This window comes from Puma concolor, chromosome B4, assembly GCF_028749965.1.
Source record: "Puma concolor isolate L17-30 chromosome B4, mPumCon1.1.hap2, whole genome shotgun sequence".
Taxonomy (NCBI): Eukaryota; Metazoa; Chordata; class Mammalia; order Carnivora; family Felidae; genus Puma; species Puma concolor.
Window position 1 is genome coordinate 131,810,190 of NC_141673.1, and position 23,313 is coordinate 131,833,502.

Below are 23,313 nucleotides of genomic sequence, written 5' to 3' on the forward strand. Positions count from 1 at the left end.
AACAAAAAAGAAAACGGGCAAGGTGCTCTATCAAATTAAGAAAAGGAAACCCGATTAGGAATGGGAAACATGAAGATTTTTTTTCCATTCTAGGAATGATTTAATTGCTCAATAATCTTCCTAGGGGGAGCACTGTCAAGTGGTCAGCTAGCGTGGCCAAAGGTCTCCACTGAGTAGTGTCTGGAATATCCTTTATTGGGAAGAGCTGGATTAGGTCCCTGTTGGAATTGAACTGAGAGAGAGTTCTCAGATTCCTGGATTATAAATCTCTGTAACCAGAGACAGAAAATCTCTCTTGCCTTTACTAGCAATCCCCTGGCCTCTGTAATGATACCCACACTCATCGTTTAACAGTTATTTGCCACATCAACCTCCCCATGGGGAAAACAGCAAAAGTCATTTTTTAGTTTATGACAGAGCTAGCTTGGACATTATGAGAATATTATTGCTAGGAAACAAAGAAAGGGAACACAGTGTCAGGTGACAGCAATTTCAAGGCTTGATTCTCATTTATAATTACTCTGCATTCTCTAATTTATCATTTCAACATGGAAGATGAATCTTGAACGCGTGCCCCCCCCAACCATGCTATTCTGTGCAAGACGCGTTTTGTTTTGTTTTTTTCAATTCTGATGATTCCCTGTAGTCTCCCCTGCTCCATGGAGTGCACAATGACAGACACTGTAGTCATTATGTTTATCATTAGGAACTTGGTTCCAAATAATTGGACTTTGCCTGCAAACAATATGTTTAAGCAAATGTGATGCATACAGATGAGGAAGGGCCAGGGCACAGGATCCTTCTGATGTTGGTAATTTCCATACGTCCCCCGCAGCCATTATCTCATTTCACCACAAGACAGAAAAGGGAATGAAGGCACCCTGGACAAGTTGCTGGGGGGAGCCCTGCTTTTTTGCCTTAACAGGTCCCTAACACATACTACGTGATGGTACATACAGGTACCAGGAGTTCATCATCAGATTGTGATGGTCTCCCCACTAATGTCCAAACAAGAATGCTGATATTAATGTAAACTTCATGTCGCTTCCACACATTTTATTTGCCACAGGGGAAGCCTCACAGTTAGGGTCCTTTAAAGCCTGTGCTCTAATTGTCTTATCCCGGACAATTAGACTTCTGATCCCATTGGCCTCCAGACTAACACTGGAAGAGAAGTAAGGAAACTTGGAATGGTAATGCAGAAAAGACAGAAGGGGTCCACAAAAGTAATACGCAAAAATAGTTCGTGGCAGAATGCACGTGACAACTACAGCCTATGCCATTTATAAACTAGGGATACCATTCCCTTTCTTGGAATTGCAATCAGCGTTATGTGCTTATGTATATTAAGACACATCACCCAGCTTGACAAATCATGACCAGTTGGCTAGATATCTTTTTCATGAGTATGTAAGAGAAAATCCACATTGAACTTGTTCCCCTTTCTAAAGCCTTACTTCCGTGAAGTACATGACAACAGATCTTCCGTCATCTCAGTGTAACAGAGGGGAAAACACATCTATTCTTGTCCATATTTAACCATACTCATCCCAAAAGGTTCATGAGTACCCAGCCCTAGAGGAAAATCTATAAAATAGATATTGGTTTAAGGGCTTTCTTCATGACTTTGCACAACACTCATATTTTAAAATTGTATTTGCTAAAAGGATGTCCTTTCTCGCTCAGCAACAATGAGCAAAATTTGTAATTGACCTTTGTCCACCCCATCAAGGTATACCTAGTTCTGTGTGGTGCATCTCTACCAGACCAACAGATCCATTAAAATAAATACTCATGAACACTGGGCCTTTAGAACATGCTCTATCATCTAAATCAGATACACTAAGGCAAATATAAAGTGTGCAATCTAGAAGTCAAGGCACATAGCCAAGGTGACCCATCATCTCCGTTTGCCAAGGACAGTCCCAGCATAGTAACTACCAGTACCCACCGCCCTTCACTCAGAAAAGTATCTCGATTGGGACAAAATGTTACATGGTAATTACATGCATAATTAGCATATGTACAGGGTACTCAGTAAAGAAGCTGTGAATGGGTCACTGCGGTTGGGCAAGTTACCAATCATCTCTGAGCATCCGTTTCCTTATGCAAAAGACATGGGGATTATAACAGCTATTTTGCAAGGTTATTTTAAACATCAGATAGGTCTCCTACAGAGTGCCTGGGACCTTGGTGTTCTACAGATGTAGCTCCAATGATGGTGATGAAGATGAGGACTTCATTACTCTAGCTCTCGAGAACTGTTTCCTTATCTACAGCAACTAACGGTCACATACCTCTTTACCTTGTATGAGATGCTTCCTGACACATCGTGATATGCGATTTATCAAACTTGGAGGTGGACCTAGACCTTGTGAGTCTCTTCCAGCTCTAACCACCTATGATCCTATTATTCCAAAGTACACTGGCTAGAAATGTCCTGTACCATCCACAGGGGACAGCAAGAGTCACTGCAGAGACCTCCTGTCTATACTAGAGAATCCTACAACCACTTCTCCGGCCAGTCACCTGACTTTTCTCAAATTTCCTACAGGCAGAATGGATATACTTGCTACCTGAGAATAAATGTTATGTGCTCACAAAAACACTTCATTCTGAAGATGATTTGTACATCTATCTCTACACCAAGTTTTCTAGCTAGCATGGGATAGTTAAGTGTTGGATATTATTAGCATTGTCATTATTATATAATTTTTCATTATATATATGGACATTTGAACCAGACAACCTAGGTAGTTCCTCTACTGACTACCTATGTGACACTGGGCAAGTTTCTTAATTTCTCTCATGAGGTATCATCATCTGTAAAATGGTAATAATACTATCTAGCTATCTAAAGGGTTGCTGCAAGGATTTAATGAGTTAATATACGTATAGTGCTCAGAACGGTGCCTAGAACTTAAAGCATTCAAGAACTGCTGTTTTATTGTCACTATTAATAGCATTATTGTAATCTCCAAGATACAGTCTTTTTTTTTTTTTTAATTTTTTTTTTTTTCCAACGTTTATTTATTTTTTGGGACAGAGAGAGACAGAGCATGAACGGGGGAGGGGCAGAGAGAGAGGGAGACACAGAATCGGAAACAGGCTCCAGGCTCTGAGCCATCAGCCCAGAGCCCGACGCGGGGCTCGAACTCACGGACCACGAGATCGTGACCTGGCTGAAGTCGGACGCCCAACCGACTGCGCCACCCAGGCGCCCCCAAGATACAGTCTTAAGTAAAAGAAAAAGAAACAAGTGCTAAACAGTATGCTAAATGGTATACCAAATAGTATGCTACTGCTTATTTCTAAAGAGGAGGATGTAAGGCTTGTGGGACTGGTCAACATGGAGTAAATCCACAAAGCCTCTCTCTCCCACTGATTATAAGTGAAGCGTCTGTACAGAATACAAAACCCAACTTCCTGACGACTCTGAAAAGCAAACAATACCAGACAGATTGACAGAGGAAGTTGAAACTTGAAGAAATATACATGGCTAAATTTCCTGGATTAAGTTTTCCTCTTTGAATTCTTGGCTTTGATCCAAAGAGGAGTCAAATCAAAAACTGTACAGTGGGAGAAGATAACAAAACCTCTGAGAAAAATCTCCCCTTTCTGCCCAGAAAACAGGGAAAATAAGCCCTGGGAAACCAAAGCGTGTGATAGGACATCCCTGGTATTTTTTTCCTTTTTTCTCTGCCCCAATGTAAGGCCAGCCCCAGTCAGGGGGCAGCACTGAGGCTGGGCAATGTGAGAACCTAGGACCCCAAGAGATAACCCATCTCTCTGGCCAAAAGGACTCGAAAAAGGGGATCCTGTGGTCTGAAGAGTGAAAAGAGATGCTGATTATTTTTGTTCTCTTTCTCCTCTCGCTGCTTTGCCTTCTGGGTGTTCCCAGTCCACAGAGCTGAACAAAAGTATTTGTGGTGTGAGGATAAAACTCTGAAATATGTCCACCTGTTTGACAAGAAGAACAGGGGAAATGGGCCCCTGAGAGAGACTGAAGAAAATTCCAGAGAGGGGAGAGTTGGGGAAGGAAATCTTGAAAAACTGTGTATGCATCAAACAAGTTCCAGACTACTCATGAGATATGCATATGTGAAATAGACCCCAAGAAGCAAGAAGTAAATTACAATATAAAGAACCACATAAATCCCAAACTAACTCCAGGTCAGCACATATAAACAACATAGCAAAGGCTATGAAAACTGAATGGACCTTGTTACCACCACCCATGAGAAATGAGACAGACTTGTCATCTGAGCCTAACCTGGTTGGGTCTCAAAAGGAAAGGAAGAGAAGGAGAAATGAGAGGAGAGGAGAGGAAAGGGGAGGGGAGGGGATGAGAAGTTAGGAAACAAACAACAACAACAAAACCATCATTCTCCAGCAGATTTTAATAGAAGCCAGAGTCTCACAACATAATATTCAAAATACCTAGGATACAATCTAAAATTATTCAACATGCCCCCCCAAAAATGGACAAATACAATCAATAGATGCCAACCCCAAGATGATCCAGATATTAGAATTATTAGACAAAAGCTTTAAAGCATGTACTATACCCACGCTCTAGGAGTATGAATACTGCTGAAATTAATGGACAGACAAAAGTTTTCAGAGGAAAATTAAAAATACAGAAAAAAATGGATGGAAATTTTAGACTTGAACAATACAATAATTGAATTCTTTTGACAATTCACTAGATGCATGAAATAACAGGTTCAGGGAAGGGTCCAGAAACTTGAAAATACAGCAATCAAAATTACTGAATCATAAGGGTAGAGAAAAACAAATTGAAAAAAAAAAAATGATCAGAGTCATAGGGACTTGTGAAACAATACCAAAAGGTCGAATATTCTTGTCACTACAGTCCCAGAATGAGAGAAAAAAGCAATTGGTGCAGGAAAAAAAAAATGTTTGAAGAAAGAATGCTAAAAATGTATTAAATATCGTAAAAAGGCATAAATTTACAGATTCAGAAAGTTTATCAAACCCTAAATAAAATAAATTCAAAGAAAAGAATACACACTCAATGATCAAATTGGTGAAAACCAAAGGTAAAGAAAAAATCTTGAAAGCAGCCAAAGAAAATCAGCACATCACATATAGAGAAATCAGCAACCTCTTCAGAAATGCTGGAAGCTAATTCTCCTTTTTAGTGGGATCTTTGTCTGGTTATAGGATCAAGGTAATGGGCTTCATAGAAGGAGTCCGGAAGTATTCCTTCCATTTCTATCTTTGGGAAGAGTATCTTCAACAAATGGTGTTGGGAAAATTGGACAGCAACATGCAGAAGAATGAAACTGGACCACATTCTCATACCATACACATTTGAGTTTGAATAAACTCAAAACGGATGAAAGACATAAATGTGAGACAGGAAACCATTAAACTCCTAGGGCTGAACACAGGCAGCAACCTCTTTGACTTCAGCAGGAGCAACTTCTTACTAGACACGTCACCGAAGGCAAGGGAAAGAAAAGCAAACATGAATTATTGGGACTTCATCAAGATGAAAAGCTTCTGCGCAGTGAAACAATCAACAAAATTAAAAGGCAGCCTACAGAATGGGAGAAGATATCTGCAAATGACACATCTGATAAAGGGTTAGTATCCAAAATCTATAAAGAACTTACCAAACTCAACACCCAAAAAACAAACCCAGTTAAGAAATGGGCAGAAGACGTGAATAGACACTTTTCCCAAAGAAGACATGCAGATGGCTAAGAGACACATGAAAAGATGCTCAGTGTCACTCATCATCAGGGAAATGCAAACCAAAACCACAATGAGATATCATTTCACACCTGTCAGAATGGCTACAGTTAACAACACAAGAAACAACAGGTGTCAGAGAGGATGCAGAGAAAGAGGAACCCTCTTGCACTGCTGGTGGGAATGCAAACTAGTGCAGCCACCCTGGAGAACAGTATGGAGGTTCTCAAAAAACTAAAAATAGAACTACCCTATGACCCAGCAATTGCATGAGTATGTATTTACCCAAAGGAAACAAAACCACAGATTCAAAGGGGTAAATCACTCCAATGTGTATAGCAGCATTATCAACAAAAGCCAAACTACAAATGTCCAACTGATAAATGGATAAAGATGTGGTATATATACATATATATATATGTATATGTATATATACATACATACAATGAAATATTACTCGGCCATCAAAAAATGAAATCTTGTTATTTGCAATGACATGGATAGAGCTAAAATGTATTATGCTAAGTGAAATCAGTTAGTCAGAGAAAGACACATATCATTCAATTTCACTCATATGTGGAATTTAAGAAACACAATAGATAAAAATATGGGAAGGAGGGGAGAGACAAAACAAGCAAACAAACAAAAAAACCACAAGAGACTCTAAAATGACAGAGAACAAACTGAGGGTTGATGGAGAGAGGTGGATGAGGGATGGGCTACATAAGTGATGAGTATTAAGGAGGGCATTTATGATGAGCACTGGGTGTTGTATGTGAGTGATGAATCACTGAATTCTACTTCTTAAACCAACATTGTACTATATATTAACTAAAATATAAAAAACCAAATAAATAGAATTAGCATTTAAAAAGAAATAAATGGGGGCGCCTGGGTGGCTCAGTCGGTTAAGCGGCCAACTTCGGCTCAGGTCATGATCTCGCGGTCCGTGAGTTCGAGCCCCGCGTCGGGCTCTGTGCTGACAGCTCAGAGCCTGGAGCCTGTTTCAGATTCTGTGTCTCCCTCTCGCTGACCCTCCCCTGTTCAAGCTCTGTCTCTTTCTGTCTCAAAAATAAATAAAACGTTAAAAAAATTTTTTTAAAGAAATAAATGATAGAAGTTGGAAGACAATGGAAAATTTTTTAAAGATTTTAAAGTTCCATATACAGCAAAAGTCAATTTCCAAGAAAACACCATTTAGGAATAAAGGTGAGATAAAGACATTATCAGTAAAGTTTAAAAGGGGAAAAATCATCACCCGAAGATGTGGCCTAAAATAAATGCTAAACTAAGCTCTTCAAGCTGAAGGAAAGTAATATTAAAATGACACTTAGAACTTTAAGAATAAAGGGAAAGTTAAAGAAATGGTAAAGATCTGGGTAAATATGATAGATCATTTGTCTCTGCTTAAGGTCTTTATAATTAGGATGACTACTGACAGCAAAAATTGAATTTTTAATGTATGGAGACAACTGTACTATAAAGAGGACACAGTTAAAAAAAAAAAAGTCTATTTGGTTGAAGAGGTTTTAAATTTTATTCAATTAACAAAATTTTATGTCAAAGTAGATTATGAAAAGGTATGTGTGTGGATATATGTGTATATATATATACATATATATGTATATATATATGTATATATATATACATATATATGTATATATATATGTATATATATATACATATATATGTATATATATAAAGTAACCTCCAGAGCAAATACACACACACTCACACACACATACAAAAGACAGATGACCAAAATTCCAAACAAGAGATTTTAATGGACTCTTCAAAAGATCAAGTAATCCAAAAGAATGAGAGGTATCAAAAGAAGAAAAGACAAACAGAAAGCAAATAATAAAATGGTAGACCTAAATCCAACTATATGAATGACTACATTAAATGTAAATGATCCAAACAAACAAATTAAAAAACAGAGATGGTAAGACTGTACCAAAAAAACAGGGCCTAAGTATATGCTGCCTACAAGAAACACCTAAAAATGTAAAGATACAGATATACATAGGGTGAAATTAAAGGGACAGAAAAAGACATACTCTAGAAACATGAAATGAAGGAAGCTATTTATTAATATCAGACAAAATAAACTTCAGAACAAGGACAATAAGGAATAAAGAGGATTGTTACATAAAGATAAATGTGTGTATATCTTTTTTTTAAATTTTAACATTTATTTATTATTGAGAGACAGAACATGAGCATGGGAGGGGCAGAGAGAGGAGGAGACACAGAATCTGAAGCAGGCTCCAGGCTCTGAGCTGTTAGCACAGAGCCCAATGCAGGGCTCGAAGTCACAAGCCACAAGATCATGACCTGAGCTGAAGTCGGATGCTTAAACCGACTGAGCCATCCAGGCGACCCTAACTGTGTGTATATCTTAAAACAGAGCTTCAAAACATATAAAGAAAAAAAAAAGACAAAGAAAAAATAGAACAAATTCAGTATTATACTAGGATAGGTACACAAACAACCCTCTCTAAGCAAGCAACAGAACAAGTAGACAGCAAGGATACAGAAGTGCTGAATAATACTATCAAATATTTTGACCTAACTGATATTTATAGAGCACTGTACCCACCACAGCAGAACACACAGTCTTTTCAAGCACATGGAATATTCACCAAAATACACTACATTGTGGATCGTGAAGCAAACCTTAAAGTTTTTAAAGAACTGAAATCATACAAAGTATATTATCTGACTATAATAGAATTCAATCAGAAATCAATATCAGATTCTCTAGAAAATTCCCAAATATTTGGAAAGTAAACAACATGTTTCTAAATAACCAGGAGTCAAAAAGAAACAAATTAGAAAATGTCTTGAATTGACTGAAAAAAATATACAACATATCAAAAATTTGTGGCATACAGATTAGAGACTAATGTATAGTGTTAAACGATTGTAGGAGAAATAAGAAAATTTTCAAGTCAATAATCTAATACTTGACGTCAAGAAACTAGAAAAAGAAAAACAAATTAAACCCAAATTTAGTGTAAGAAAGAACATATAAGGATAAGAGCAGGAATTGATCAAATTGAAAAGAGGAAACAACAGAGAAAAATCAATCAAACCAAAAGCTGGTTCTTTAAAAAGATCTATAAAATGATACATCTCTAGCCAGGCTGGCCAGGGGGAAAAAAAGAGAGAATACAAATTACTAATATCAAGAGTGAATTGAAGAGATAACACTACAGACTTTATAGACATTAAAGGGCTAATAAAAGAATACTATAAACAACCTAGCCTGTGTATTTGACAACTCAGACAAGGTGTGAGCAAACTTTTTTGTAAATGGACAGACAGTAAATATTTAAAGCTTGTTGGCCATATGGTCTCTGTCATAATTACTCTACTCTGCTATTACAGTGCACAACATTAGGTAAGTAAATGGGCTCTATTCTAATAGAACTTTATTTACAAGAATAAATGGCTGGGGCACCTGGGTGGCTCATTTGGTTAAGCATCCAACTCTTGATATTGGCTCAGGTCATGATCTCATAGTGAGGTTGAGCCGCACATTGGGCTCTGCTCTGGCAGCATGGAGCCTGCTTGGGATTTTTCCTCTCCATTCCTCTCAGCCCCTTCCCCTCTTGCTTTCTCTATCTCTCAAAATAAATAAATAAACATGAAAAAAAAAAGAATAAATGGCTGGTCTGTGGGCCTTATTTTACTGATGACTGGCTTGGATGGAATTGACCAGTTCCTTTTAATAAAAGCTATCACTCAAGAACAAACAGATAACCTAAACACACTCCTAAATCTATTAAAAAATTGGAATTCATAGTTAATATGCTTCCAAAAACTAAAACTAAGGGTCCAGACAGTTTCATTGACGAATTCTACCAAATATCTAAGGAAGAAATAATACCAATTCTACAAAATCCTTTCCAGAAAGATGAAGAAAAGGAAATACTTCCCAACTCATTTTTTGAGTCAGGTATTTCTCTGGTACCAAAGCCAGTTATACACTGTTGGTGGAAATATAAAATGATAACAATAATCTTCATAAACATACACACAAAAACCCTCAACAAACTATCAGCAATTTGAATCTAGCAATATATAATAAGTACAATATACCACAACCAAGTGGTATATATTCCAAGAATGCAAAGCTGCTTCAACATTTGAAAACCAATGTAATCCACGTTTTAACAGACTAAAGCAGGAAAACTACACGATCATCTCAACAGATGCAGAAAAAATATTTGGCAAAATTCAATATCCATTCATGATCAAAAACAACAACTTCAGTTCTTAAAACAGAACTCCCTTAATCTGATAAAGAAGATCTATTAAAACCCTACAGCTAATATCATACTTAAGGTGGAAGCCTAAATGTTTTTTCCATAAGGTCAGGAACAAGTCAAGGATGTCAGATATCACCACTCCTATCTCCCATTAAACATCATACTGAACACCCAACCAAGTGCAATAAGGCAAGACAAAAAAAAAAGAAAGGGGCATAGATGGAAAAGAAAGAAATATATATATCTCCATTTATAGATGACATGATTGTTTATGTAGAAAATCCTAGAGAATCTATTACAAAAAAGTATCAGGATACTAAGCGAATTTAGCAAGATTACATGACACAAGTTCAATATGTAACAAAGCAACTATATTTCTGCAATATCAACAATGAAAACTTGACAATAAAAACTTTAAAAACAGTACCATTTACAAACTGCCAAAAAAATGAAATACTTAGGTGCAAAGACAATAAAATACATACAGGATCTGTATACCGAAAAATATAAAACACTGATGAAAGAAATCAAGAGAATCTAAATAAATGCAGAGATAGACCATGTTCATGGACTGGAAGATTAACATTGCTTAGAAGTTTGTTTTTCCCAAATTAATCTACAGATTCAATGCAATCTTAATCCAAATACCAGTAGGATTTTTTTTGTGGAAATTGACAAAATAATTCTAAAATGCATATAGAAAAGTAAAGGACGGGGCACCTGGATATCTCAGTCAGTTGAGTGCCCGATTGCAACTCAGGTCATGATTTTGCAGCTTGTGGGTTTGAGCCCCACATCAGGCTCTGTGCTGACAACTCGGAGCCTGGAGCCTGCTTCGGATTCGATCTCCATCTTTCTCTGCCCCTCCCCGACTCATTCTCTCTCTCTCTCTCTCTCTCTCTCTCTCTCTCTCTCTCAAATATAAAAATAAACATTAAAAAATTAAAACAAGAAAGAAAAGTAAAGGAAATGTAACAGCTAAAAACATTTTGAAAAATAAACACACAGCTGGGGGACTCACACTACCTGACTTCAAGATTTAGTATAAAACTACAATAATCAAGACAGTGTGGTACTGGCAAAAGGATTAACATGTAAATCAGCGACACGGGATATTTAGTCCATCAATAGACCCACATGAATATGGTCAGTCAACTTTTGACAAAGGTGCAAAGCAGAAAGAATAATCTTCGAAACCCATGTTGCCAGGACAATCTTTCCACACAAAGAAGAATGGCAACGTGCAACTCCTACCTTAATAAAAATTAATTCAAAATGGGTCGTCTGCATTGAGGTAAGCCACGCAGCTGTACAACTTATAGAAGAAAATCTTTGTGACCTTGGTTTAGTCCAAGAGTTGTGAACTATGACATGAGAAGCACAATCCCAGGAACGAAAAAATTGAAATATTAGACTTCATCAAAATTAAAAACTTCTGCTCTTCAAAAAACACTCTTAAGAGGGTGAAAAGAAAACCCACAGACCAAGAGAAAATATTAGAGAATAAAATGTCTGACAAAAGAATTGTATTCAAAACGTATAAAGAACACTTATGCTCAGTGATAAAATTTTTAATTTTTAAATTAAAAAAAAATTTTACATGAGTAAAACATTTACACACACTCCCTCAGAGACATACAGATAACAGATGAGCACATGAAAAGATGCTCAAAATCGTTAGTTATTAGGGAACTGTATATTAAAACTACAGTGAGCTAACTCGACATGACTATTCTTATGGCTACAATTTTTTTTTTTTAACCTGCAAATACCAAGAAGACAGAGCAATTAGAACCATTATACACGGCTAACAGGGCTATGAAATGGTACAGACACTTTGGAAAACAGCTTTGCAGTTTATGATAAAGTTAAAAACATTCTTAACCTTATCACCTAGGGGGAGCCTGGATGGCTCAGTCGTTGAGCATCTCACCTCAGGTCATGATCTCAAGGTTTGTGAGATCAAGCCCAATATCGGGCTCTGTGCTGACAGTGCACAGTCTGCTTGGGATTCTCTATCTCCCTCTTCCTCTGCGCTTCCCCTGCTAGCATGCTGTCTCTCTCTCAAAATAAATAAACATTTAAAAAATTAAAAAAAAAAAACCCTTATCACCCAGCAATCCACTCTCTGGTATTTAACCAAGATAAACGAAAACATGGATCTACACAAAAACCTATAGGCAAATGCATATAACAGCTATATTCATAATTGCCCAGCTTGGAAACAACCCAAAAGCCCGTCAGCTGCTGTATGGTTCACACAAACTGCTGGTTGGACCCCACACAGCAAGCAGTAGGATACTCAGACACAAAAAGGAGCACACTCCTGACACATGAACAACATGGATGATTCTAACGCACTGCACTAAAAGAAAGAAGCCAGACTCAGAAAGGCTACCTACCCGGCGATCCCATGTCTGTTACACTCCCGCAAAGAAAATCTAGAGAGAAAGGACCAGGAGGCCAAAGATGAGGGCCAGAGGGGGGTATCTGATTACAAAGGGGCAGCACACAAGGGGATCTGGAGGTTATGGAAATGGTCTGTATCTTGACTGTAGTGCTAGGTATATGATTCTATGTGTGTGTCAGAACTCACAGAACTACACACGAAAACAGCAATTTTTACTATACAAAAATTAAAAAGCCTTTTTTAAAGAGTGTATAAATGCACACCGATGAATGCATAGCACCGCTGTGTCCCAGGTCCTGCATTAGGCACCTCCTGTTGAGTGGGGGAAAATGAATTAAAGAAGCTCCTTCCCCCCAACCTGCAACTCTGCTTTGACTGAAGCCCAGCTTGGGCTAGTACTCTTTGTTAATCCCATGCTAGGGCACCAACCAAACTAAATTGTTACTAAAACATAATTACAGGGACACCTGGGTGGCGCAGGTCGTGATCTCACGCTCAAGCCCCGCATCGGGCTCTCTGCTGTTAGCGAAGAGCCCTCTTCGGATTCGTGGATCCTCTGTCCCTTCTCTCTGTCCCTCTCTTGTTTGTGGTCTCTTTCTCTCAAAAATAAATAAACGTTTTTAAAAAACAAAAAATCATAATTACAAATAGTACAGACTTGGAAGCAAGGCGGACCTGTGTGTTGCCCCACATACTTCCTATATGACCTAAGTAACGTCAGTTTTCTTATCTATAAAAAGCAAACGACACCCCTACCTCACTGTGTCTGTGTAGGAATTAAATGAGACAGCGGGAGTCTGCATCGCAGTGTCTAGCATATGGGCGGACGAGAACTGAAGAGCTGTCATTATTTTTATCATAACTCTTTACTTATTGATGCAAACGCTCCAGGTGTGGTCAAGGTGGACCTAAACTGGTGCAAAATTTGCATAATCATGAATAGTGTGCTGATATAAGCAATATACGTGTGTATAGGTTTACCCACCCCCCCCAATAACCCATAATCCCCCTCTTGCCTCCTGATGAGAACAGTCTGATCAAATAACTGTTGCAAGTATTTGCATTAATGAAACCTCAATATTTCTGTACCACTCTCCAGCTAAAAAGCACTTGGGATCCATTACGTCCTTACCCCACTGTAACCACCCGGGGAAACTCCGCTCTCTCCAGGACACGCACAAATGCCTGCGTGGAGAAAGCATAATTTATAATGCTATTAGAATCAAGCACAGCCCAGCACTACAAAAGGGCACACCAAGAGATGAACAAATGTTTGATTTAAACAGAGACAAACATGGAGATACGACCCCATCGATCACTTGGGCTTTCACTGCTTTAAGTTTTCACTTTAAATAGAGAATAAGGCATGAATGTTTATGAAGAAGTCACGGGCCCTGCCTTCAAGAAGCTCACAGAGTCCCAACAGGCCTTCCTTTGTGGGCCTGCTGTGCATTTTATGACTTTATCAACTAGCAGCTTGGTGCTGAAAGCCAGAAGGCCCACGCATTTACAATAATGCTGCTTCCTTCTGCAGAGGCTCACGTGATTTGTGCCCCATCCCAAGAACTCAAGAGCCTGACATAATGACTCCCCAAGGCGCCCCGAGTCCAGTGATTCTACCCCGCTGTCCTAACACCTCTTGTGGACAGCCTTCAGAAAGGCCAGGAAAAAGACCCTGCAGAGGGAGGGAGGGAGGGAGGGAGGGATAGATAGATAGATAGATAGATAGATAGATAGATAGATAGATAAATAAATAAATATTAAAGGCCAGTCAACAAAGCCAGCAAAACCCCCAGTTGCAGCCAGAAACACTCAACTGGGGAACAGATGATCACGCGTCCCCATCAGAATTTCCTCTTCTGGTCTGGAGCTGGACTGGGCAGTAAATCCAAACCTTTGCTACTCATGGTGGGTTAACACAATCCTGACTGTATTCTTTGAGGTCAGTGCTATTGATTCTATTCAGGAAAAGAAAAGAGTCAAAGCAGTTAAACAAAGTGTGTCCGCCTTGGTCCTTTTATTATGGGAATTGTCAACATTCACCACATGTGGCTTGTTTGTTTTTCCCCTCGTGCTCTGTGAGCGCACAAAAATCACCTGAACCAGGAAAATTTTTTCCCTCGGAAATAAGCAAAGGCCCATATGAGCTCTGGTGAGCTTTTATAAACACAACCTTTCTCCCGAGTTTCACAAACCACAGACATGGTCTGTCTGCTGCATCACACCCACTTCTAGACTCAAAGATATTCAAAGGGGCAACTGGAAACAAGAACCCACCACAGCGGCAACCAAGGAGTCTAAATCCTGGAAGACAATATGAAGCCAGAGCTATCAAAATAAAGACATGCCATGGTTAATTACAGCTCCAGTAATGAGCCCCAGATCTCCCTACGGGCAGGTGCAAAAAAAAAAAAAAAAATCAGTGGGCTTTTGGTGGAGCAGGCAGTGGAAACGTGAAGACAGTCTCAAATCAGAGGCAGGTTAAGGCACCGGCTTCTTGAGCCTTCACAGATCCCAACGGAATCACAAAAGTATCTAGCTCTTTCCATCCGTGTGCCTCTTGTACAAAGGGTGTTATAAACATTTTGATGAATGGACACATACTGATACTTGCACTCAAGCCATATGCTAAAGCTTTAGACAGAGTTACAGTGCACTGGGCTTTTTATTACACTGAAATATGCCAGGGAATAATGATAGCTTCCTTTAGTATAGTGCTTTATTATATTTCTCAGTGTGCTTTCCCAGACATGAATGATTTCATTAGCTCCTTTCCCACCAGCCCAGTGAGGAACACAGGGTAGCAATCATTATCCCCATTTCACAGATGAGGCAACTGAAAAACACACACACCTCCAGTGAACTCATGCAGCTTGTTAATAGCACAGACTCAGGGATCTTCACACTGGTAGGTTGTATTTGCTGTCCCCACTGCTCAGAGATGCTGCTGGCTTGCTGAGAAATTATGGACAGTCCATTCCTATTATCTGTATGGTGAGATCAAGTGTCTGTGCCCACCCAGGAGTGAGGATCCTTCTGTGTGGCTGTAGGGGTTCTGGATTCCATTGCACATTTGAATCAGCAAAAAAAAAAAAAAAAAAAAAAAAGTTGCTTTTTAAAAATACCGATGCAGGGGCACGTAGGTGGCTCAGCCAGTTAAGCATCCGACTTCGGCTCAGGTCATGATCTCATGGTGTGTGAGTGGGAGCCTCCGATCGGGCTCTGTGCTGATAGCTCAGGGCCTGGAGCTGCTTCGGATTCTGTGTCTCCCTGTCTGTCTGCCCCTCCCCAACTCATGCTCTACCTCTCAAAAAATAAATAAACATTATTATTATTTTTTTTAATACTGGTGTCTCAGCACCACCCAGAGATTCTGATCCAGTTGGATTGGAATAGGGCCCGGGTATCCATATTTTGCAAAAGTTCCCCCAGGAGATTCTAATTTGCACCCACACATGAAAACCACTAGGTCCTGCTGGGTAATAAGTATCTGAACTACCTATAGCATTGCAGCAATAATCCATAAGAGCCAAGCAAAGGAGACATTCAATACCAAAACCTAGATTCACTGCCACCTACACACTGAACTTGGGAGACAGGGCAGATACCAGTGAAGAGGAACTTGAGCCTATTTATGACGAAGCAGATCACCAACTGCACAGTAAAACCAGGCACAGCGTAAGTGCCGGAGAAATGAATCGGGAAGGTCAAACCATCCTGCTTCCCAAGCCAGCTCCTTTGCAAAGCCTAACCGCCAAATCCTTTCCCTCCTTTGCACCCCATTTCTTATCAGAGTGCAGGGACCGCCTTCAAGAATGAGAAAGCAATGGTGTACACGCTGCTGAATTAAGGCTTCTCGCGGCTCGTCAGGGCCGCCGGTCTGCATTCATTTGCATTCATTTCCACTGTCTTCCCTGTAGAATGGAGGCACAGAAATCCAGAAAATGCCACGCTTGTAGATTTGTGTCCCCAATGCATCCTGCAGAAGGCACTCTGATTCATTCAGGGGTGGCCAGAATGAAATTTCATGTCACCGGTGACTCTGAGGGAAGGACTGAATTACTGCGTGTTCCCGGGGCTGCACCAGCAGCTGGCAGAAACAGGACCACAGTCCTCTTGGCAAACGATGTAATTCTGCGTCACTTGTGTGTGTGGCCACCTTGGTTTGTTGGGGTTTTTTAATGTTTATTTTTGAGAAAGAGAGAGAGCAAGCGGGGGAGGGGCAGAGAGAGAGAGAGAGAGACACAGAATCCGAAGCAGGCTCTGGGCTCTGAGCTGTCAGCACAGAGCCCAACATGGGGCTCGAACTCACAAACCGTGAGACCAGGGCCTGAGGCTGAAGTCAGACACTGAGCCATCCAGGAGCCCCGTGGCCACCTTAGTGATAGAACATTCGATTCTCAGACATGCTTGTCAGTGAAGGAGCACTTTGGGGTGGAAAATGGGAAACCACTACACGAGGTCTTAAGACAGCTTTGGAAAAGGTTTCAAAAAGCAGAGGGCTTCCCAAACCATCTAGAGCTGAGTAGCACAGACCTTTGAGCTAAGGCCCCCAGGGCACACTGACCCAGGGCAGGCTAGAGTCTGAATTTACATTCAAGTTTTTATTTGCCCACAAAGAGGTATCTATTTGAAAGTCTAAGAGCATTTCCTCCCTACTGTAATGAAAGCAGGCACCAACACAGAATGTTATTTTCAGCGATCCCAGCCCCCAAAATGGAAATCTGCATCCTAGAAATTGGCCGTGTAACGCAGGCCTTGGTGGAATTCACCTGCTACTGTGTGGCTATTTGTGACCACAGTCACTGACAAAGCCCTATGGGACCCCAGGAAACACTAAAGAGTACTGAGCACAGTGGTGGGGCTTTGCTGGAGCCTGTTTTCAAACAAAGATCACTGAGAAGTCACATTTAGAATGTGACTTCTAAAACCTCAAAGTTCTGAAAGAACCATCACCCTACCCATGTCAAAACGTGCAAATTCACGTCTAAAGGAAGATGAGGATCCATGCTCGGTCACACGATGCTAACACAACACTGGTTTGGTCAAATACTGGTGTCTAAGTCATTATTCCTCCCAGAGCTGGGTTCCAGGTCGGGGAAATGGCTGTCGTGTGCCCTGCTCAGGGTAGTGAGGGCACACGCATTAAAGGCGGGTGATGCCTCTGGCCTGGGGCCCTTCCCATTAGCAGCTGCTGAAAGGAAAGACTTGCAATTATCCAAATGAAGGCTCTCTCTCCAGCCTCTGAATTCTGGCACTGCTGCTTCCTCTTCTGAGATGCCTTCCTGCCTCTCAGAAAATCTAATAAGATGCGATGGTCACAGCCTGTGTCCCCACACCCCCCTCTCACAGATAACTTCGTACATCATCAGGACTTGCCGGCCCCATCCTCTAGGTCGGGGGAGGCAGTTTTCCAGAAGAGTTGATGTTGCTTATGAACTCGTTTTCCTTTACAATCTTAAAGAGAGTCTAAGAACAGAGAAAGCTCCTGTTTTCCTGCTTTGGCTCAAACGGGGAAATTAAGTCAATTGGTAGAGTTGTAGCAACTAAATATGAACCTCAAAACGCGAGTTTAGTAGGGAAGAGGGACGAGAAGGGGACTTGACGTGTTTGCTTTTTCCTACTGCGGCAAAACATATATATCGTAAAAGTTACCGTCATGCCCATTTTTAAGTGTATGCTGCATGGCACTGAGAACATCCACAGGGCTGGGCGGCCATTGCCACCATCCCCCTCCAGAACTCGGTCATCCTCCCAAACTGAAACTCTGTCCCCATGAACACCAGCTCCCTGTTTCCCTCCTCCCTGAAGTTCCTGGCCACAGCCTTTCTACCTCTGTCTGTGAATCTGACGACTCTAGACACCTCATGGAAGTGGAATCATACAGTGTGTGTCCTTTTGTGTCTGCATAACTAAAACTCTACACCCACCGAAAAGAACAATTCTGACGTCCCCCTCCCCCCAGCTCCTGGCCGCGACCATCCTATTCCGTGATTCTTTGAGTCTATTTGGAACATCTCTTGTAAGTGGAATCATGCAGGATTTGTCCATCTGCGACTGGCTTAGCATAACGTCCCTTAGGCTCATCCGTGGTGTTACAAATGGCAGGATTTCCTTCTTTATTAAGGCTGAATCATAGTCCGTAGTATGTATAGACCACATTTTCTTCATCCGTTCATCTGTTGACGGACATCTGGATTGTTTCCACATCCTGGCTATTGTGAACACCACTGCAGTGACCATGGGGTGTAGCTGGGTCTTTGAGATCCCAGTTTCAATTCTTTTGTTAGCCTTAAAATTTTTAATGAGGCGCTCAGCACTGTAACAAACAACCCAATAAATCAATTCCTCAACTAATTAGTGTAGTTCATTTGAAAAATGTTCCCAGCTCTGTGTTTATATAAGGAATATTAAAAAGACCACTTCCTTGCCAAACATTTGCTCAAAAAAACATTTCTTGAGCACTGTGCTAGGAACTCAGGATGCACTGTGACCCGAGGTAGACCGGGTCCCCACCCTAGTGCTCAGCGGTACCAAGCACTGAATGAGCATGAGAGAAAGGACCTGAGTCCTTCCAATTCTTCACAGTATATAGAGAATTGTAAGCTTCCCAACACTCACTCACACATTATCTCTTCTGATGCTCAAAGAAGCCCCCAGGAGCAAGCCAGACAGGCATACTATACCCATTACGAGATGAGAAAATAAGGGCTCGTGGAGTTAAGTGACTCGTCAGTCCTCACACATTTAGCGTGGCCTAGAGCCTGGAACCCACCTGGATTCTCTGTTTCTTCTAATCTATGATTCTCGTACAAAAGAATGAATTCTGGGGGCGCCTGGGTGGCTCAGTCGGTTAAGCGTCTGACTTTGGCTCAGGTCATGATCTCATCGTCCGTGAGTTTGAGCCCCGCGTCGGGCTCTGTGCTGACAGCTCAGAGCCTGGAGCCTGCTTCGGATTCTGTGTCTCCCTCTCTCTCTGCCCCTCTCCCGTTCACACTCTTTCTCTCTCTCTTTCTCTCTCTCTCTCAAAAATAAACATTAAAAAAATGTTTTTTAAAGAATGAATTCTGGGTGGAGGACGCTGCTTGTGGGGGAAATGACAGACTTCTCATATACATGGGATGTGACAGGGGCTGGGGCAGAGGAGAAGAAGAGGAAGGCACCTATCTGAAACCGCTTGTTTGGTCCAAGCAGCCCTCCTCTGCCCCATTTTGTCAGTATTTGGTACACGCCAGAGCACGCAATGCTTGCCTTAATGAAGACCAAACAGCGATAAAGCTACAAAGCAAAGCAAAGATCCAACTTTGCCATGAGAAGCATAATTAAATTCTCATAAAACAGACACTAGTGCTGGCCCATTTGCTTTCACTATTATTTATTCTGGGTTGTGCAATCGTGCTGAATAAGCAATAAAGGAAGGACAGGGCTTGTAAAGAACACAACTTCAGCTCCTTCGGACAAGAGGCGGCAGGATGGACCGCTCAGTTAGGAAAGTACCCCCCCCACCCCCCCCACCGCCGCCACCCCCCAGGAGGTAGAGACTAGTCTTCACTGGCATTGCAACATTTGGAAGCGTTTGATCCACCTTTGAGAAGCTTTCTACACCCCGCTTTTATTGCCTTTAAAATTACAGAACAGCCCTAATGATCTCTGCAGGCCGATCTGCACTGGGTTTTGCAGAAGAATGTCTGTCTCCCCCAGCACCCCTGACAGAAAAGAGGTTCAGAAGAGGTTTCCCCAGAGCTCCGCTGTCACCAAGACACCCGTTACATTCTCACTGCTTTTGTGCCAATCGGGACATGATGGAAGTAATCATGATTCTAAAACCCCTCAAAAATAAACATCTGTCCAGAGACCAAGGGTCCATGGCTGCCCTGGTGGCCATCAGAAGGAGGAGGTGAAAACCTGGGCTTACACGGGCCGCTTTGCCGCTCTCGGCAGAAATGCCCTGCCCTGTGGAGCCGCTACCCTGCCTCCGAGAAACAGGGCCCACCCCTCAGGACAGGGGCAGAGGTAGCCCAAGGCTTGCACAGCAGAGTTGGAGAAAAACCCAGGAGAGCAGCCACCTCCCAGGAGGGATTAAGAGAAGGGGACAGAGTGTCCATCAGGGTCTTTGACAAGACATGTTCCCAGAGGACCGTGCAAACACAGCCTTTCTGACTCCGGGTGATAAAATCCAGGTCTCTGCCAGAGAGCCATGGCTCAGCTAACACAGGAAGCCAGGGACACTTGTGGGATATCTTTCCCTATCAGAACCGGCCAGATGCCCTAAGACAGCAAGTCCAAGTCTTCTGGAGAAACACCGAGTCTCCTCAGGAACCACAGCTTTCACACATGGTGACTTTACCATCACTACAGAGCAGGACCCCAAGAGAAAATATTCCAATATGAGGTTCCATCCTACAGACGACCCCGCAGGGGTCCCCAGACCCAACTCTGAAAGACAGGCACAACAAGAGAGGAAAGGAGATGAGACTGGTTAGGAAGCACAAAACAAAAAATTCAGAGTAAGACATCTCTCTAGGTTAACGCCTCCATCAAATAAATGCACCTGCTCACAAAGGGTAGAGCCAGCCTGGCGAAGGGTGGCTTTGCTTGAGTTTTTCTTTTTTTCTTTTTTAAGTTTACTTATTTATTTTGAGAGAGACAGAGAGAGCACGTGCATGTGAGCAGGGGAGGGGTAGAGAGAGAGAGAATCCCAAGCAGCCTCCGTGCTGTCAGTGCAGAGCCCAACACGGGGTTCAAACTCATGAACCGTGAGATCATGACCTGAGCCAAAACCAAGCATCAGACGCTTCACCAACTGGGCCACCCAAGCGCCCCCTTGAATTTTCTGTCCCACAGCAAGAGATCCATTTGCAAACGTGTCCACACACATGCATATACGTGTTCATACGTGCATGCACACACGTGTTCATATGTGCACGCACACACACACACCCGTCTCCCCATCAGCCCACCGCTGCCAACATCCCTTCTCTCCCCCACGTGCCCCTTCCTCTCCTCTCCCTGCTGCCCAGCCGCCTTCCCTCGCCTGCCCTCTCCTCCACTGTTAAAAGTAGCCCAGGCTGCCAGACGGCTGTGACACACGCAGAGAGGGACCTGCTACTCTGCTGTAAACCGGCTCCCAGGAGTTGTTTTTGGTTCACGCATCTCATTGAATGCATTTAAATATATTATATGCAGCCACCTGGCTACACAGGCAGGGAGAGGAGCTTCTCCAGTGATCCCAGCAGGGCACAGGCGTGCACATACACACATGCACAGACATGTGGGCACACGTGCACACATATGCACATGCACACGCATGCATACCGACACACCTGTGCACACATGTCCACATGTACCACTGCACACATGTATGCACACACACATGCACGCTTACCCACACACATTCATCACATTCATATACAAACACATACGCACAGGCGTGCACACGCGTGCACACGCACGCATTAACACACCGGACGGGCGACGGTGTAGGGCTGATGAAGCCAGCGCCAAGGGCAGGCAGGCGGAGATGCTCGCATTATGAAACAAATAAAGGGCCAGCCAAGCCATTTCCCTCCTGCAGTAAAGATGGGCTCCAAGGAGAAGAGGAGGCAATGCACAGCCCTCGTGGGACCCAGGCACACGCACGTCTCCAGCGTCAGCCAGGCCTGCACCACGCCTGCGGCACGATGCCCTCTCAGTCACTCTGCTCCGTTCCCACCGCCAGCGCCGGGGTCAGGCCGAGTGGCCTCTCCAGCACAGGCTGCCACCGCGTGGGAGCGAGGCCAAAGCTGCTGCGTCAGCTCAGGCGTCCTGGTGTCAGCCCACTCCGATTAAAGCCTGCTCTGCCACTCCCCTGAGAGGGTGTTGGGCCACTGCGGACCCTCTCAGTGTCCCCTTCCCCTCCGTACAATGCAGCTGCAGGACCACCCCGCCTCGTGAGGGTACACGGAGGACCCCGAGTAATGCCCAGGATAGGGCCTGCCCGGGGAAAAGGTTGGCTTGGGTGACGCACACCCTGCCTCACCTCCACTAAGCCGTTGATTAATCAGACGTTCTGCACCCGGTCCTCTTAGGGTAAACTGAGGACCAGGCACGTGACCGCCAGTGCTCCTCCCGCTTTCACAACAGATTACCATCTGTGTGTCCATCTGCTGCAACGGACCCCTCTCTCCCTTTTGGAGTCTCCGTCCTGCAGACCAGCCTTTCTCCCACGAGGCTCACCCACCGTCGGAGAAACCTCCCTCGTCTGCCAGGGCGCTGCTCTGGCCCACCCTCCACCTGCACCTCCTTACCTTATAGTCCTTCTCCCCACTCCTCCCAACACTGAACCGCTGCCCATGCAGGCTGGTCTCCCGCTGCCCTGCCTACTCCTCTCTCACCCCTCCCCCTGAACCCTGGCTGCCCCTGCTGCCCTTCCTTCTTCCAGCAGCCTAAATTCTGCCCCCCTTCCCAGCGAGTGCAGCCTCCTCAGAGCCCTCCCCAGGGCCTTCAGCTCAGGGGGCTCTGGGCCACGACCACCATATTGGTATTGCTCACCTCTGCAACCATCACACGCTGCCCCCCGCAGCACCGCATGGCTTTTGGGAACGCCCCCTGGGGGACCCCAGGGTTTCTCGCTCTCAGCACCACTGACATTGTGGTTGGATCATTCCTCGTTGTGGGGGCCGGCCTGTGCATTATAGGATGCTTAGCGGTATCCCTGGTCTCTACCCACTGAACACCGTGAGCAGCACACACAACCCCCAAATGTCTCCAGGCGTTGCTGAATGTCCCCTGGGGTGGGGGTGGGGGTGGGCAAAACCTTCCTCAGTTGAGAGTGACTGGATACACTTAGCTCTTCAAATAAACCATGACCTGCTGGAGAACAGGGTCCATGTCATTTATTCATTTTTACTTCCGCCCCAGCACCAG

At 43.0% G+C, this 23,313-nt stretch overlaps 1 protein-coding gene across 4 annotated transcripts in view; it reads right to left on the reverse strand.

The window, feature by feature from the left end:
* Positions 1 to 23,313, reverse strand: part of CAMK1D (calcium/calmodulin dependent protein kinase ID) — a 437,908-nt gene that overhangs the window by 297,690 nt on the left and 116,905 nt on the right. The window contains exon 1 of one of the 4 annotated variants that reach the window (XM_086714935.1): positions 1,458 to 1,643. The exons of the other annotated variants lie outside the window; for them this stretch is intronic. Within the exon in view, the coding sequence (XP_086571061.1) occupies positions 1,458 to 1,519 (62 nt within the window). The 5' untranslated portion in view covers positions 1,520 to 1,643. Of the gene's footprint in view, positions 1 to 1,457; positions 1,644 to 23,313 lie in introns of those variants that run through there. 4 annotated transcript variants of the gene reach the window in all.